This window comes from Sciurus carolinensis, chromosome 2 (genome assembly GCF_902686445.1).
Source record: "Sciurus carolinensis chromosome 2, mSciCar1.2, whole genome shotgun sequence".
NCBI classification, from domain to species: domain Eukaryota; kingdom Metazoa; phylum Chordata; class Mammalia; order Rodentia; family Sciuridae; genus Sciurus; species Sciurus carolinensis.
In genome coordinates, this window is record NC_062214.1 from 194,655,559 (window position 1) to 194,670,375 (window position 14,817).

The window sequence follows — 14,817 nt, forward strand, 5'->3', positions numbered from 1 at the left end:
GGAAGGACGGGCATGGGGGCAGGCATCATGCTCAGGTGTGGGAGCCCCCAGGAGACAATGAGGGACACCTGCCCTGGAGGCCCGAGGTTAGCCCAGGAAACCTGGGCTTCAGTCCCAAGCCACTCCTGCCCCAATCTCAGGCCACAGGGGAATGCCTGTCCTCCCCTCCCCAGGCCTCTGCTTCCCCAGCTGCCGTAGCTCAGGGAGGGCAGACAGGTGACACTAGTGACCACTCCCAGCCTCTGAGTCCATGGCCCCTCGCCACCCGCACAGAGGTGAAACCCCCCAGATCCGCTGCTCCGGTGACCCGCACACACAGACATGCAGGCTCCAAGCCCCCCGGTGCCCCAGACCTAGGGGCTCGGGCAGTGGGGCGCTTACCTTCATGGCATGCACGACTGCCTCGGGCTTCTGTCCTGCAGAGCTGTAGCCAGTGGAGGGGGGCGAGGGCAGCTCGGGCACAGGGCAGGCAGGGCCCTGCAGGAAGAATCACACACCTCAGCTCCCCACTGGCTCTCAGTGACAGCATAAGCCACGAGGTCCCTGATTGTTGGGGCCAAAGCCAGGCAGATGCAGACGGGGCAGGGGAGGTGGGTGGAGGAGAGGGTGAGGCCTGGAGAGGCAGCCCCTCTCACCCCACCATGCCAAGTCCTCTGCAGATAGCATGGTGCCTTGTAGGGTAGAGGCAGGGGACGTGTGGGTAGGACCCACGATTTACCACTGCAGAGGAAGCGCAGGTAACAAGGAGGGCAAGAGACCCAGATGGCACGGCAGGCCAAGGGGCTGAATCACTGCCTGATCCACAGCCCCTGCCGGCTCTCAGCCAGGCCGTCTCAGACATCTGTGGGACGGCTCGGCCACCAGGTGCCAGATTCCATATGGCACAGAGTGAGCTGGTCAGGGGATGAGTCCGGGCAAGGTGGGGACCACCTCTGGGAAGCCGAGTTCTTCCAGCCCCTCCAGGTGGCCACCGGGACCTGGCACAGGACTTCTCTGGCTGCAGTAGGGTCTGGCTGGGGCCAGGAAGAAAACACCAAGAGACACTAGCAGGCTAATGGGCTGAGAAATCCAGGCCAGGACAAGGTTCCTTTGGCTGTGACTTGAGGCCAGGCCCAGCCAGCTCGGAGTCTGTTTCCTTACCTGGCTATCAGAAAGGGTCCTTCGCCCAGGAAGCCTGCAGAGCCCTGGGGAATGCTCAAGGGCTGCGCCTCTAACCCCAGCCCAGGCGAGCCAGTCTCTGGTCCCCAGACAAGTCCTGACATAGGGAGAAACTATGTGGAGCCTGGGGTGGTCCTTCCCGGGAGGGCACAGGAGGCAGGCTGGAACTAGAACAGATGGCCGCACTCCCCCCACAGGCCAGCAGGGGGTGCCAGCCACACACATACAGGCACAGTGGCCTGGCACCTTTCCCTGGAGAGCCCATACCCCTCCCTGTCCCAGGAGAAGACTTTGTGCCAGCTGGCCCTGGCATCTCCAGCCTATGTCCCCATCTGCACTGGCCTCTGAACTGCCTGCTCCAAGGGGCACCCCAGGGCTGGGGGCCGCTGTGATCCAGCCCATCCTGCCCACCCTACCCTGGGGACAGTAGGAGTCAGGGAGGCCTTGCCCAGGATCCTGAAAATGACACCCGCCATAGCCGGAAGAGCCAGAGGCCTCCCCCCAGCTGAGCACCTGCACTGGCGGGTCAGCCCAGGTGGGCCTCGGGCAGGTGCTACGGTTCCACGAGCCGGTCTCGCAGGCAAGAGTGAGGCTGCAGGGCCACACAGCTGCAAACAAGGGACTGGGCCTGGGACGGGGCTGCGGGCACTGGGGCTGCGGGCACCAGAGCTGGTGCCAAACAGGGAAGAGCAATGGACACCCGAGGGACGAAGGTGCAGGCCACTCAGTTCACGGCAGCCAACGCACGGACAGGGCCCGACCATGCACGCTCCCTTCCCGTACGAGAAGGGTCGGAACAGGCAGGTGCAGAGGGGACAGAGCGGGCGGTTACCAGGCCAAGAGGAGAGGGGAGCGGCAGGTTTCTTGGGGTGACGTCACCTGGTGATGAGTTTACCAAAAATACTGAATTATACGTTCTGACACAAGGCCCGTTACGCGGTCCCCACCAAAAATGGTGTGGAGACCGTTTCCCCAAGGGGCCTGTCGAAGCCTCAACCCTGTCAGGAGGCCAAAAAATACAAACCACCTCCCCCTGGGCTCACGCCGAGTGCCAGCGGGCAGTCAGGGGTGCCACCTTCAGTCACCTGTTCTGCTGCAGGACCCTCAGAGTGCCCAGGATTCACAGGTGGGCTCAAGGGAGACCCGCCCAGGTGTGGAAGAGCTGGCCTTCCAGGCAGAGACCTGGCACCCCTCATACAGGGAGGGTCGGAGCGCCAAACTGCGGCTCTCCAGGCTGCGGCCAGGCCCAGAGCCCTGTGGACACTCCCTGTGGTCTGGTCTGTGAGACCTAACCTCGGTCCTCCACACTGGTCTCAGCAGCCTCCGTGACCAGCCTCCCACAGGACAGCCCATTTCACTGCTTCCTCTGGACTCACCACTCTGCCCCAGCCCCGTGGAGCAGGGCCCTTGACCTCCAGGCCACAGGCCCCAGCACGTGCTAGCCACAGGCCCTGCAACCCACCGACCCCAAGGCCTCGCTTCCTGCTCTCCAGTTGGGCAGTGAGGTGAGGCACGAAGGCCCCCAAGACCTCAGGACACCTCAGGAGCCAGAGCCACCCACCCTCCCCACCACCCTCCAACCTCCCAGGCAATCTCAGCCCAGGAGGCCTGGGCATGCTGGCTGGAGAGCCCTGGGTCAGGGAGCGCACCCGAAGGCCGGCACCTCACAGGAGCCAGCCGGGACCTGACGTTCGTAGACCACTGCGCGCCACCCGCCACCTGCTACTGCTGCCTGTCCGACCAGAAGGAAGGGCAGAGGGGATGAGGGACTGAGGAAGCAACCGGGCACCCCTGCTCCCCAGGGCCCTGGGTCAGGAAGGGACTGGAGCCTCAGGGCCACAGGGCTCCTGGGTGAACCCTGCACGGCTGCGTGGGGTGGGGCAGGGCCTGCCGAGTCCACAGCTGCATTCCTGGGACAGGAGGGGCCGTCGCAGGAGCCCTCCCCCGGAGCCCCAGGAGCCAGCAAGGCTGAGGAAGGCCACAGCAGAGGGGAGAGGCCAGGGTGCGGCCGCTCGGCACACGAGGCCCGGGAGCCTCCGTGCCACGCTGCAGAGCTGCAGGCCCCACGTGAGTGTGCCGGGCCCACAGGGCTGCCTACTCAAGCCCCCAGCAAGGCAGGCACAGGCACCGCCCCCGTGGAGCAGAGCGGAAAGTGAGCTGGCCTGACCTCAGAGTGCAGAGCTGGCTCCCAGGACCACACGCCCTGTCTCCATAGTGACACATGGGTGATGGGCACTCAATCCACAGGCACCCAACGGGCGCCCAGACTGGTAGCCATTTCCCACAACCTAACTCCCAGCCGTCACCCGCTTCCCCCCAGGGCAGGGCAGAGCCCAGCATGGGCCTGAAGACCCTGGAGGGTCACCCGGCACAGAGCCGCCACCCAGGCCCCTCCACCGCCTCAGGTCCAAGCCTGGGCAGTGACCCCAGCCTGTGCTGCAGGCCAACCAGACAGCCTCTCCCACTGTGCTCCAGTGACCCAGGCTAAAGGGCTGCAGTGAGGGACGGCGGCTCAGCTGCCAGCTAGCTCAGTGGCCTCCAGACAGTGGCCGGCATGTCCAGCGGCGTCACCGCATGTTTCCTCCAGCCTCCGCACGGGGCCCTGGGGCTGCGAGGGTGGGGTATCGGGCCCTTTGCTGGGAGGGTGGGCGCAAGGAAGGGCCCGACTTGCTGGCTGTTGCCCTCGGCGCTCACTGACCACCCGGACAGAGCCTGGCTAAAGTGAGCACCAGGGGACTGACCGTGTGCCCTGGGCAGGCCACCCTTGGAACTCGGAAGGAGACTGGAGACAGACCGGGAGCGCCCAGGTTCTTTGGGTGGACACTTACGTTCTGCACGGAGTCCTGGTAGGAGGGCGGCAGGGACGCCAGCTGGGACTCGGAGTGGTAAGGTGAAAAGCCCTTCCGCAGCCTGCGCAGCTCTCCAGGGCCCGCCGGCTGCGGAGGGAGGGAGAGGGTTAGGTGGCCGCCACCGAGGGCCGGCGCAGCTCCCGGCCGGGCAGCTCCCCCAGGCGCAGGCTCTCCAACAGCAGGGGCCTGCTCCCACGCCTCCCGAGGCCCCCACTGCAGCTGCCCGCACAGCCACTGCCAAAGGGCCTCCATCTGGTCCGCTGCTTGGTCCACCAGCCTTGCTCACGCCCCAGGGGTTGAGAAGATGAATGACCGGCCCTCCCACCTGGACCCTGTTCCTCTACTGCAACGTGCTGCACTGGGGTTCCTGCCCTGGCCAGGGTCCCTCACCAGGGCCTGGGGGATGGCCTCTCCAGCCTGTGGGCCACCCGTGGCCAGGCCTCGCCTCCCTAGGCTCCGCGGCCCCCGCCAGACGAGCCGCGCCAGTGCTCGGGCTGCCTCCACCAGCCGGAGCTGCCAAGGCGGGCCCTGGGCGACGCCCAGCGGGACCCACAAGGACCTGTGTGAGCCGGGCTCCTGACAACTGCCCGGGCACGAGGGGCGGGAGGAAGGTGGGCGGGTGGGCCTGGGGTCCCAAGCCCAAAGGCCAAGTCTGAAGGGCAGGGTGAGGGAAGGGGCGGGAACCAGGAGCCGAGAGGGTCCGTGGGTCCTGGGGACACCAGTCCGTGGGAGTCTGCTGCCCTCCCTCCTGCACCAGCCCTGCAAAGGACACCTTTCCTTCTGGTCACTAGAGCCTGGGGCAGCGTTTCTGACCCCAACACTCTCCTACTTCAAAGGCACTGGGAGAAAGCCTGGGCAGAAAGTCTGTACAGCGGCCAGCGAGGACGAGAGGCTGGCCAGGTGGGGCGCTGGGGCAAGCCAAGTGACAGCCCGTCTGGGAGTCTCTCCACTCCTCACCGGCCCCCACCCAGCTAGGAGGGACCCCCAACCCTGCGCTCTCTGCTGGCCTCCTGCCAACCCATGGGCCCGCCCCATCTCTCACAGGCCCCGCCCTGCCAATTCCCTGGATTCTGTTCTCCCACCCCGTGGGACCCAGGGTCAGACCTCCCACCCAACCCCACTTCCGGTCTCAGGTCTTGGCAGGGTCCTGCAGGTGCTGGGGATAGAGCGACACTAGGTAACAAGGGTGTCCAGGAGGCTGCCAGAGGAACTGCCAGGCACCTGTCCCCGCCAGCCTGAAGCAAGGGGTGTCCAGGGGTCCGCTGATCTGTTTCCTCAAAGGCCAGGCAGGCAGGCAGGCACCAGGCTGGACACTGTTCCCATCACCTCCTCCCTTTACCTCAGGGAGGACCTGGGTGTGATCCAAGGTCTCAGAGGTGCAGAGGGGTGAGACGTGGAGACCTACCCTCTGAGGTGGCCCCCAAGTATGGTGGGCTTCAGAGGACCCCAGTGAGCATCACCTGCATAGGGATCCCCTCGAGGCTTGGGTACTACCCAAATCACTCCATGCCACTGCTGTGCAGGACGCTGGCCCTGCCTAGTCACCCAGAGACATCAAAGGTCCCCGAACGTTAATCCTCCCTGACCCAGCAAAGAGGGTCCTCCAAAGCCTGTACTTGACTCAGATCAGCTGGAGCCCCACAACCACCGGAACCGAGAAGAGAAGGAGGGACCCCCAGCCTGGGCCCAGCACTTGCACCCCGCCATGGGCAACCCCACCCCAGCCTCCTGAGCCTCCCCGCGGACCTTCCCCAGCTCCACTCAGTGGCAAAGCTCCGAGCCAGGTCATCTTCCTGGCCAGGACGGTTACAGAAGGGTCCCTCCCAGAAGCGAGCTACATGACTTCCCTGGAACAGCTGTACAGCGCAGGCTGTGCCAGGCCCTCACCCTGTTGCTGCTCTTCCAAGGCTGGAGGAAGACAGGAGGCGGCCCCCGCAGGGTGCCCGGCCCACCCTACACAAGCACAGTGAAGTCTGCTTGGCTACAAAACCAGGAGGAGCAAACTCAGATGGGAGCCACGCCTTTCCCGCCAGTCTAGCCTGCCCAGTCCCCCCACACACTGGCTAGCGTGCGCTGGGCGCGGGCCTCCCTCCCCAACACTTCTCTAGCCAGGACCAAAGGGGATCCCAGGCAGCCTCGTGCTGTTACTAACACACAGAGCACACTGGGCTGCTGGGCCCCCTCCATCCACAGATCATCTCCTAGGGAGGAGGTGTGTGCACCGAGGGGGGTTAATTAGCAGCGAGCAATTCCCACCCCTGCCTGATAAGCTTCTGTAAATATTTGCATGTCCACAGAACTTTATTAGCAAGCGCAAGCGCAAAGGCAGGCAGGGAGAAGGGACCAGCTCTCATTAAGGGGCAATGCGACTAATGACCCATCAAATGAGTGACCATCAGGGCACTTACATCCAAATTAAAATTCTGCTATCTGCAGTGCTGACGCCTCGGCAGAGCGAGATCCCTGGATTTCCACCCTGGAGGGTAGTGGCAGGTGGATGGCCTTCCTGGTCTGCCATCGGGGAGTGTGTGGCCTCAGAGAGGAGCACCGCCTCTCCCCAGAAGAGCAGGCCCGTGCTCAGAGCCTGCGAGGACTCCTGCCCAGGAGGGAGCTCTCACGGGCTGGGGCCGGAACCTGACTTCCCAAGGCTCACGACTGCTGCTCCCAGCCCTGCAAACGCTCAGCAGGACCCCTGCCACCCAGACCCCAATACGCAGGGCCATCGGGTCCTGTGGCCCGCTGTGAGGGCTTCTGAGGAGTGGCATGGAAGTGCCCAACCACGGCAAGAGGCCAGGAGGCTACAGGGCCTCCAGTCCACTGAGGACCCAGAGTCACCAGCTTGGCCTCTGTCCAGGGCCTTCACTGCACTGCCCACCCACTCAGAGCCTGGCCTGGACTTGCCGTGGGACCTCTGGCTACCCTGAGTCTGGGCCTGGAGTAGGCAATCCGTCACCTTCACCTTCCCGGGCGCTTCTGCCGGCAGGGCCTCACAGTTCGCTGGGCAACCCTGGGACAAGCCCTGGTGAGCACGGTCAGAGGGGGCCAAGCAGAAGGTGGGGAGACGGAGAGCTCTGAACCGCCCTCGCTAGGAGCGGATGGCCAGCAGGTGTGGCCAGGTGCCCTCCTGGGCTCTGCTCAGGGAGAGCTCCTCTTGTCCCCCTTCCTACTCCAGACGGCTTCCAGCCCCCCAAGCACACCCTCTGCAGCAGCGCCCACTGGGCACCAGGTGTGACGCTGCACCTGACGGGCACAGCCAAGGCTGGGGAGCTGGAGCAGAGGGCAGACACTGAGTCAGTGCCCAGTCCCTTCTTGGCAATGCCCAGCAGGTCCAGGGCCCCAGGCTGTCTTGGGTAAGGGACGAGGGCTGGACACCATCAGTGGAGCCACCCAAGTGACTGTGCACTTGGTCTCAGCCCACAGGCCCTGGTGGGGGGAAAGTGGGCCTCTCTTGGGCCTGGGGCACCTGCAGGACTTGCTCCTTCCTTAGTGGCCTCCCAGGCACCCAATAGGTGCACTGCACAGGACTCGGCAGGGGAGCCAGATAGGACCAGGGTCCAGAACCACAGACAGGAGACAGCACCACAGCCACACCCTCTCCAGCCCCAAACAGGTCACACCAGTGACACTGTCGGCTCGGAGAACGCTGCAGGCTTGGGGAGAGGCCACGTGGGTCCCGCAGGCCTGTCTCCAGGCTCTCCCTGTCAGCCTCCCTCCTGCCTAGGCCCCTTCTCGCCTACGGCATCCCTCTCAAGGTGTAGCAGGGGAGGATCAGAGGCCATGGTGGCAGGCACTGGCCCATGTGCACACCCTGGGGTTCTCGGACTGGGGCTGCAGTCGGGAGGCTAGAAGACACTCAGTCCCCACTTCCTGCCAATCAAACTCTTGACCACGGGCCACCTCCCAGGGCCTGCTGCAGAAAAGATCAAGGGGTGAGACCAGAGCCAAGTGCACACCCGCCCCCCAGGTCCACCAGCCTCCCACCTGGCCCTAGTCTCTGGACACGGAGAGGAGGTCACTGTGGGAGTTCCCAGGGTTGGCCGGTGAGGCATCATTAGCGATCTGGGTACCAAATACACACCTGGGCCTCAGCAGCCTAAAAATGTTGCTCTGCCCAGGACAAGCTGGGAAATGGCTCACCACAGAACTGGCTGTGTCCTCCTGGACCAGGGGGCTGGGCTGCCCAGGACAAGTTGAGAAATGGCTCACCACAGAACTGGCTGTGTCCTCCTGGACCAGGGGCCTGGCTGCCCAGGACTCTGGGAGACTGTGCTCCCACCAGCCACCCTCGAAGCTCCAAGGGCAACCAGGGCCACCAGAGGCCTGTGCTCCATGGACCTGATCCAGACCAAAGCTGCTGGAATCCAGGCAGCTGGAGTCCCCAAAGGGGGAGCTTGCAGGAGAATTATGGGTAAGGAGCTGAGCAGAGGGTGGTCTCCACAGAGTAATGGCCTCAGCTGACTCTCTAGGGCACTCTGGGGTGGGAACTGCCCATGCTGGTCCCACTTTGGCTGAGTGAGGGAGGGTCTGGGGACTGTGCCCACATGTCAGTCATCCTGGTCATGAGCTGCTGGCAGGGGGAACCTCACACTTCACAAGGACCTTGGCTTCTCACTGCCATAGTTGGGCAGCCCCAAGCCCAGGGCCTGGCGCCCGGCCGTGTTACTGTGGGTCAGTGGTTCTCAACCAGGGAAGATGGTGCCCCTGGGGGGCATGTGGCTGTCACAACTGGGGCGGTAAGTACTGGCATCTAGTGAGTCTAAGCCAGGGAGGCTGCTGGACTTCCTGCGGGGCCCAGGACAGTCCCCACAGCCATCACCTGGCCCACGGGCCTGCGGTGCTGAAGGTAGGGCTGGGGTGGTGGACGACCCTGGGAGCGTCGTCGGATAGGCAGGTACTCTGGGGTGGGCACTCTCAGGACTGGAGAAGGAGGCAAAGATGGGGCCACTGGAGGCCTGAGGGCTGGCAGGAGCCTGTCAGTGCCCAGAGGCCCACCTCCCGGGGCTCAGAGCTGGGCACGGGGGAGCTGAGCTGGCCCTGCCCTGCCCCAGCTGGGGTCAGAAGCGGCCCAGAGAGCCTCCTGCACAGCCCCTCACCCAGGCCCTCAGAGCTGCCAATCTACACAGACCCCTAGCACGGAAGCCCGAGACCCACCCAAAGACTGGGCTGCCGCTACCACTCCCTGGGAGCCGGGAGGACCCAAGCCTGGTCTACACCACTCACTCTGCCGCCCTGACCAGCGCTCGCCAGCCCTGCAGAGTGGGCAGTGGCCCCAGTCCTGCCCAGGGGCAAGGTCAGCTGAAGAGGCCCCCAAGGCAGTCACTACAGTCTGGCCATTGTTTTGCCAGTCTGGGGATTAAGGCCAGCTCCCAGAGGGAGGGACAAATGTACCCTGGGGGCAGGGAGGGGGTCAGCTCCCAGGAGAGGACAGAGGGTGCCACAGCAGAGGGACACAGCAGACACAGCACACAGCCCAGCCCCTGCCCCCAACTCCACAGCAAACTCCCCTCCACCCGTCTCTACCTGGAGCCTCCTGGGGCGGCCGTAGGGGCGGGGCAGCTAGAAGGAAAGAGAACAGGGTCATCCAGAAAACACGAACCATGACCAACACCTCTGCCCATCCCCTTCCTTGGACACCTGTTAGCCCAAAGCCATGAGACCTCAGCTGGACCACAGTGGTTCTTCCACACTAAGGGCCAGGGATGGGATCCCCACACCACTCACAAGAGCTCTCTGTTTCCAGGAACTCCAGATTCTCCATTACCTGCTACTTGCTGGGCCCTGGGCCCCTAGGGGCACCCACCCACAATGTGGCTCCAAAGCTCAAGTACCTGGATACCCTTCCAGGGTAAGTAGCCCTCCTGGGAGATGCCTAGAGCCACCCCAAGATCCCAGCCAGTAGGGGACAAACCCCCATCTGGCCTCCCCTCCGTCCTCAGGGTGCAAGGGACCTGCTGAGAGCTACCCACAACACCCCCTGTGTTTGCTTTCTTTGCTGCCCTCTCTGCAGAGCCAGGGCTGGGTCCCCATTTCTCGCCTGACCTCATACCCCAGATGCTATTTCAAACAGTGTGTGGCCCACCGAGGGCCACAGGTCTGTGACAGATGGGGTGGCACCAGGCCAGGTCCCACTCCACAGAGTGCCCATCCCGGTTCCTCGCACAGGCTCATCACCTGCTCGGGTGGGGTGGGAAAGGGAGGGGCCGGGGAACCTGCGAGGAGGTCAGGCCTGCCAAACCCACATCCCGCCCGGCCGCGCACATCAGAGGAGCTGGCCAGCGCCCCGTGCCTCTGCTTGCTTGCCCGACTCTGGGTTAAGCAGGGGCCGCCAGGGTCGCTGGACAGTTCACAACACCCAGGTAAAGCATGATGGTCACCACAGCCCTCACTGCCAGCCAGCCCCAGGTCCCGGTGACGTCCCAGTTACTCTTTAGCCCCCTGAATGACACAGGCAGCAGGTGCCATCGGTGGCCATTTTGCAGATGAGAAAACTGAGGTACAGAGTTCCAGCCAGTTGCTGACCACCACCCATCTGATGGGTGAGATGCCCTGGCCAACTGCTGCCCTCTGGCTGTGGTGGGCATCCCCTAAGCCTCCTCCACTGGGGCAGAAGGCGACCTTCCAGGCATCATCCTGCCCATTTGCTGGACTGACCATCTGCCAGAGCCTGGGAAGAGCTGGTTCCTGGCAGGGACAGGCCAGACTCTAAGGTCTCTGCTAAGAAAAATTTAAAGTCCTCCAGAGCCCCAGAGACCACACTGGGCGGACAGAGAGAACACGGACGAGCCGGCCAGCCCCAGACACCAATGACAAAACAGGGCACTCCACGCAGGTTAACAAGGCAGCACATCGCGGGAGATGTCACCAGCACACTGCCACCGCAGGAATACGAGGAACCCAGGATCAGGACCGCTGTCCGCAGGGACACAGGGATAGCAGGTGTCAGCAACAGGTTCAGAGGGCAGCAGATTATTCCCTGTCCTATAGCCTATTCAAACTCTGACGAAATGGGCTGGGACGTGGCTCCACGGTGGAGCACTTGGCTAGCAGGTGTGAGGCGCGGGGTTCGATCCTCAGCACCACGTAAAGTAAATAAATAAATTACATAAAGATTCAAAAACACAATAACATTATTTTAAAAAAATAAACTGATAAATCTGGGTGTGTTGGGGCACATCTATAATCCCAGCGGCTCTGGAGGCTGAGGCAGGAGGATCTTGAGTTCAAAGCTGATCTCAGAAAAAGCAAGGCGCTAAGCAACTCAGTGAGACCCTGTCTCTAAATAAACACAAAATAGGGCTGGGGGTGCGGCTCAGTGGTGGAGTGCCCTTGAGTTCAAGCGCCAGTACCGGAAAAAAAAAAAAAAAAAAAAAAAAGAAGAAGAACTCAAACGAAGGGCAAAGAAAGCACAGTGGCTCATTCTGGGATGGGCCAGGCCCAAGCCACTGGCCAAGGGAGCAATCGGGTCCTTGCAAAATCACGGGCCCACCCTACACGGGGCACTGCAACTCCAGCTGCTTGCAGGGCTAAGGCAGGAAGATCACAAGTCACCTTAACAAGAGCCTGTCTCAAAATATAAAATGAGCTAGGGATGTAGCTCAGTGTAGAGCATTTGCCTCGCATGTATGAGGCCCTGGAACTCACCCCCGAGTACCACAGAAAAGGAAGAAGAAAAAATCGTAGGCCCTTGGGACAGGAAAAGGCAGCCAGGGCAAGCCCCATGCAGGATGCCCCCCAGGAGCCTCAGAGGCTGCACTGCGTGGCACCGCCATACCTGTGCTGGGAAACTGAGCCGCCAGGAGACAAAGGAGCTTCCTGAGGCCACCGCAGGTGAGCACTGGCTGCAGCAGTTCAGATTCCTCCAGTGCCCAGCCCGCGCCCTTCAACAAGTCAACACCCCACACCGAATGACTGTGTGCCCCCAAATGTATATGCTGAAGTCCTAACCCCAGGACACCAGCCTCCTGGAAGGGGATCTTACAGAGGGAACCAAGTTAGTGAGGCCATTCAGGGGGTCCTGATCCAATGTGACTGGTGTCCTCCTGAGAAAGAGAAAGAAGGACAAAGACTCAAAGAGGAAAGGCACGTGGACACCGGGGAGAAACCCTGCCCAGCCTCCAGAACTGTAAGCTCTGGTTGTTTAAGAGCCCCAGTGGGTGGAACTGGTCGTGCCAGCCCACACGAGTCACGGCTTCCCACCAGGAGCTCTCCACCCCAGCCTGGTCGCCCCGCCCGGACCTGGTGCCAACCCTCATCCACTTTCAGCAGTCCTGCAGCACCTAGCAGCAGCAGGGAGAGGTGGGCACAGGGACCAGGAGGAAAGACGGGCTGGGGACCCTTCCTGGTCCCCAGCCAGTTCTCTGGCCTGCCGTGACAGCGCCACAAGGGCCCTGGGCTCTTTTGTAAAACTGGCTTCTTGATGCACATTAAGGCTTCATTTACCAGCCAGCAGGGGGATTAACCGGAGGCCCCAGCGTCAATTATAGCTGCCCCCACCCTAGGCCGGCTGGGCACAGAGAATCCACAGGAGAAATAATAACGTGTGTGGAGCCTCAAGATGAATCATCACAGAGGAAGCAGCTGTGTTGATGGAATTTTAAAGCCGACATGAGAAGAAAATACGAACTGCGATACAGTAATTTAGCCTGTGAACACTCCAGCACATTTTTAATTAAAGCTATTTTGGAGTTAAGTAGAGGCCATGGGGGAGGGGTGGGGCAGTGGGGACGGCATCGGGAGGCTCTGCCCCAAGGCCACATCACCTGACCGCGGTTCAAACACTATTCCTGCTCTTCCTTCCACCAGCGGGCAGGCTCCCTGCTCTGCTCAGCGATGGGGTTTCTGCACAATCTGATTTCACTGACGAGAGCTGAACGCCAGAATCATCCCATCTCACATGCCAGAGCCCACGGGACTGAGGACGGTGCCCTCTCACGGCCACGACCTCTTTGTTCAAGATTCCCAGGCATGGTCATCTGGCCATCTCGTGATCCCCTCCACCGCCAGTACCTCAGGGACCTCGGGCAGCCCTCCCTGGGCTAAGACCTTCCTTGTTCTGAGCAAGAACCAGCCTCTGCTGAGGGTCAGGACTGGGTGAGAGGCAGCCACGGGCTCCCCAGGGTGCTCGGTCCGGTCTGGCCCAGATGAGTGTTGGAGACAGATGTGACTACAGAGACCCTGCACCCGTCCTGGGGCACCCAGCAGGGCTGGGGGTCAGGATGCATAGGGAGGGTCGCAATACTGTCCACAGAGGCAGACAGGAAGGCCCAGGGACCAGCTGAGCTCAGAGTAAGGACACGGCCACCAGAGGAGGTCAGGGAGGGCTGCAGGTGGGAGGCCACCTGAGGCAGGGGCCCAGGAGAGCGAGGAGGTCCAGGAGGCCAGGAGGAAGGCCCGCCAGCCCAGCTCTCACAGAATGAGGCCACCGCTCTCCCAGTGGGCAGGGCCCTGCCCCAGGCTCTCCCCAGCCTGCTGTCCTCCAGCCGCCCCTCCACCCCGTGAGCCCTGCTGGCTGGGACACGGTGAGCCTGAACTGTGTGCACATGAGGGCAGGTCACTGTCTTGTCACCTCCCCAGAGCCATCACACTGTCAATTACAGATGGGCAAGTGGAGGCTTGGGGACGGGAAGTGGCTTGAGGATCCTCATGCGCTAGTGCTACTGAGTCACCCCAGGAATCCAAAGGCAGTCAAGGGAGGTATGGGTGGTCACCCAGAAGCCCCACGCAGGTCAGGCACCCTTCTCTCTCTCTGCCACTCCGTCTCTCTCCCTCCTGCATGGCTCAGAGCGGCAGGCCCTCCCCCACACCAGCGGCACCCCCACACCTCACGGCCAAGCTCAGGCAGCTACAGGTGGTCACCCCAGAGCCTCGCCCATGACCCTGGATGCTCTGCCCTGCCGACACCACAGCTCCCAGGGCCTCTGCTATGGTGAAGTTCAAAGTCACCCCTCACAGCAGCACAGGAACAAGGGCAGGAAGGCAAGTCGGGCTTGAGGCCTCAGCGCCATGTAGCTGACCCCTTCTCTGGACACTGGGTGTGATCCACTTACTGGGAAGCCCTGGGTGAGACCCCTGCCCAGCAGAATCCTGAGGAAGAAACTGGGTAAGGACCTGGCTGTCCCCCCGCAACACAAGCTCCTGCAGCCACCAGAGCGGCTGGGCGTCAGCTGCACCTGGGTACAGGGTGAGGTTATAACACAGAAACCAAACATTTCTGCACCAGATAATCTCAGGTCCCTGAGCCCAGCAACATGGGGACGGCGTGGAGCACACTTCCTGAGGAAGGACAGCACACGCGGCGTCCCGAATGTGGAGCTTGAGCCTAAGCTGCTTCCCCACAGGAACCAAGAACAGCAAATCCAGGCAGACTTGTAGGGTCACCCAAGGGCCCCAGCTCAGGCCACCAAACACACTGTGGTCTCCGCACTGCAGAGCAGTGGCTCATGCCCCAGAAGCCAGCACCCAAGGTTCCCCAGGTCCCCTTCCACCCACACCCCTGGCGTCACTGCTGCCTGCAGCCCCTGCGGCCCACCCCACACACCCTCCTCAGCCTCGGGTCAGGCCCCCGGCAAGGTTGGGTCTAGGAGCCCCAGCCCCACACCAGGTGAGAACAGGACCCCACCACTGCCGCCGCCCCAAGGGGCCAGCACGTCCTGTTGGCCAAAGCCTTCTGCCCTACGGCACCTTCGACGGACCTCACACGAGACCCAGTCTTGCAATTTAGCTCCTGCTGTGACCGCGGGCCTGTGTGTGGTGCCTGTGGGGCTGAGAGTGAGGAAGAGAAGCACCACCCGTGCAGAGACTGTGCACGAGC

General features: G+C 62.6%; 1 protein-coding gene across 2 annotated transcripts in view; it reads right to left on the reverse strand.

Annotated features, from left to right (window-relative positions):
• Ccdc85c (coiled-coil domain containing 85C) overlaps window positions 1–14,817 on the reverse strand; it is a 68,667-nt gene that overhangs the window by 4,295 nt on the left and 49,555 nt on the right. The window contains exons 3-5 of one of the 2 annotated variants that reach the window (XM_047541373.1): window positions 9,528–9,563; window positions 3,987–4,094; window positions 382–477 (exon numbers count right to left, since the gene is read on the reverse strand). In XM_047541373.1, the coding sequence (XP_047397329.1) occupies window positions 382–477; window positions 3,987–4,094; window positions 9,528–9,563 (240 nt within the window). The remainder of the gene's footprint in view (window positions 1–381; window positions 478–3,986; window positions 4,095–9,527; window positions 9,564–14,817) is intronic. The other variant, XM_047541374.1, reaches the window with a different exon arrangement.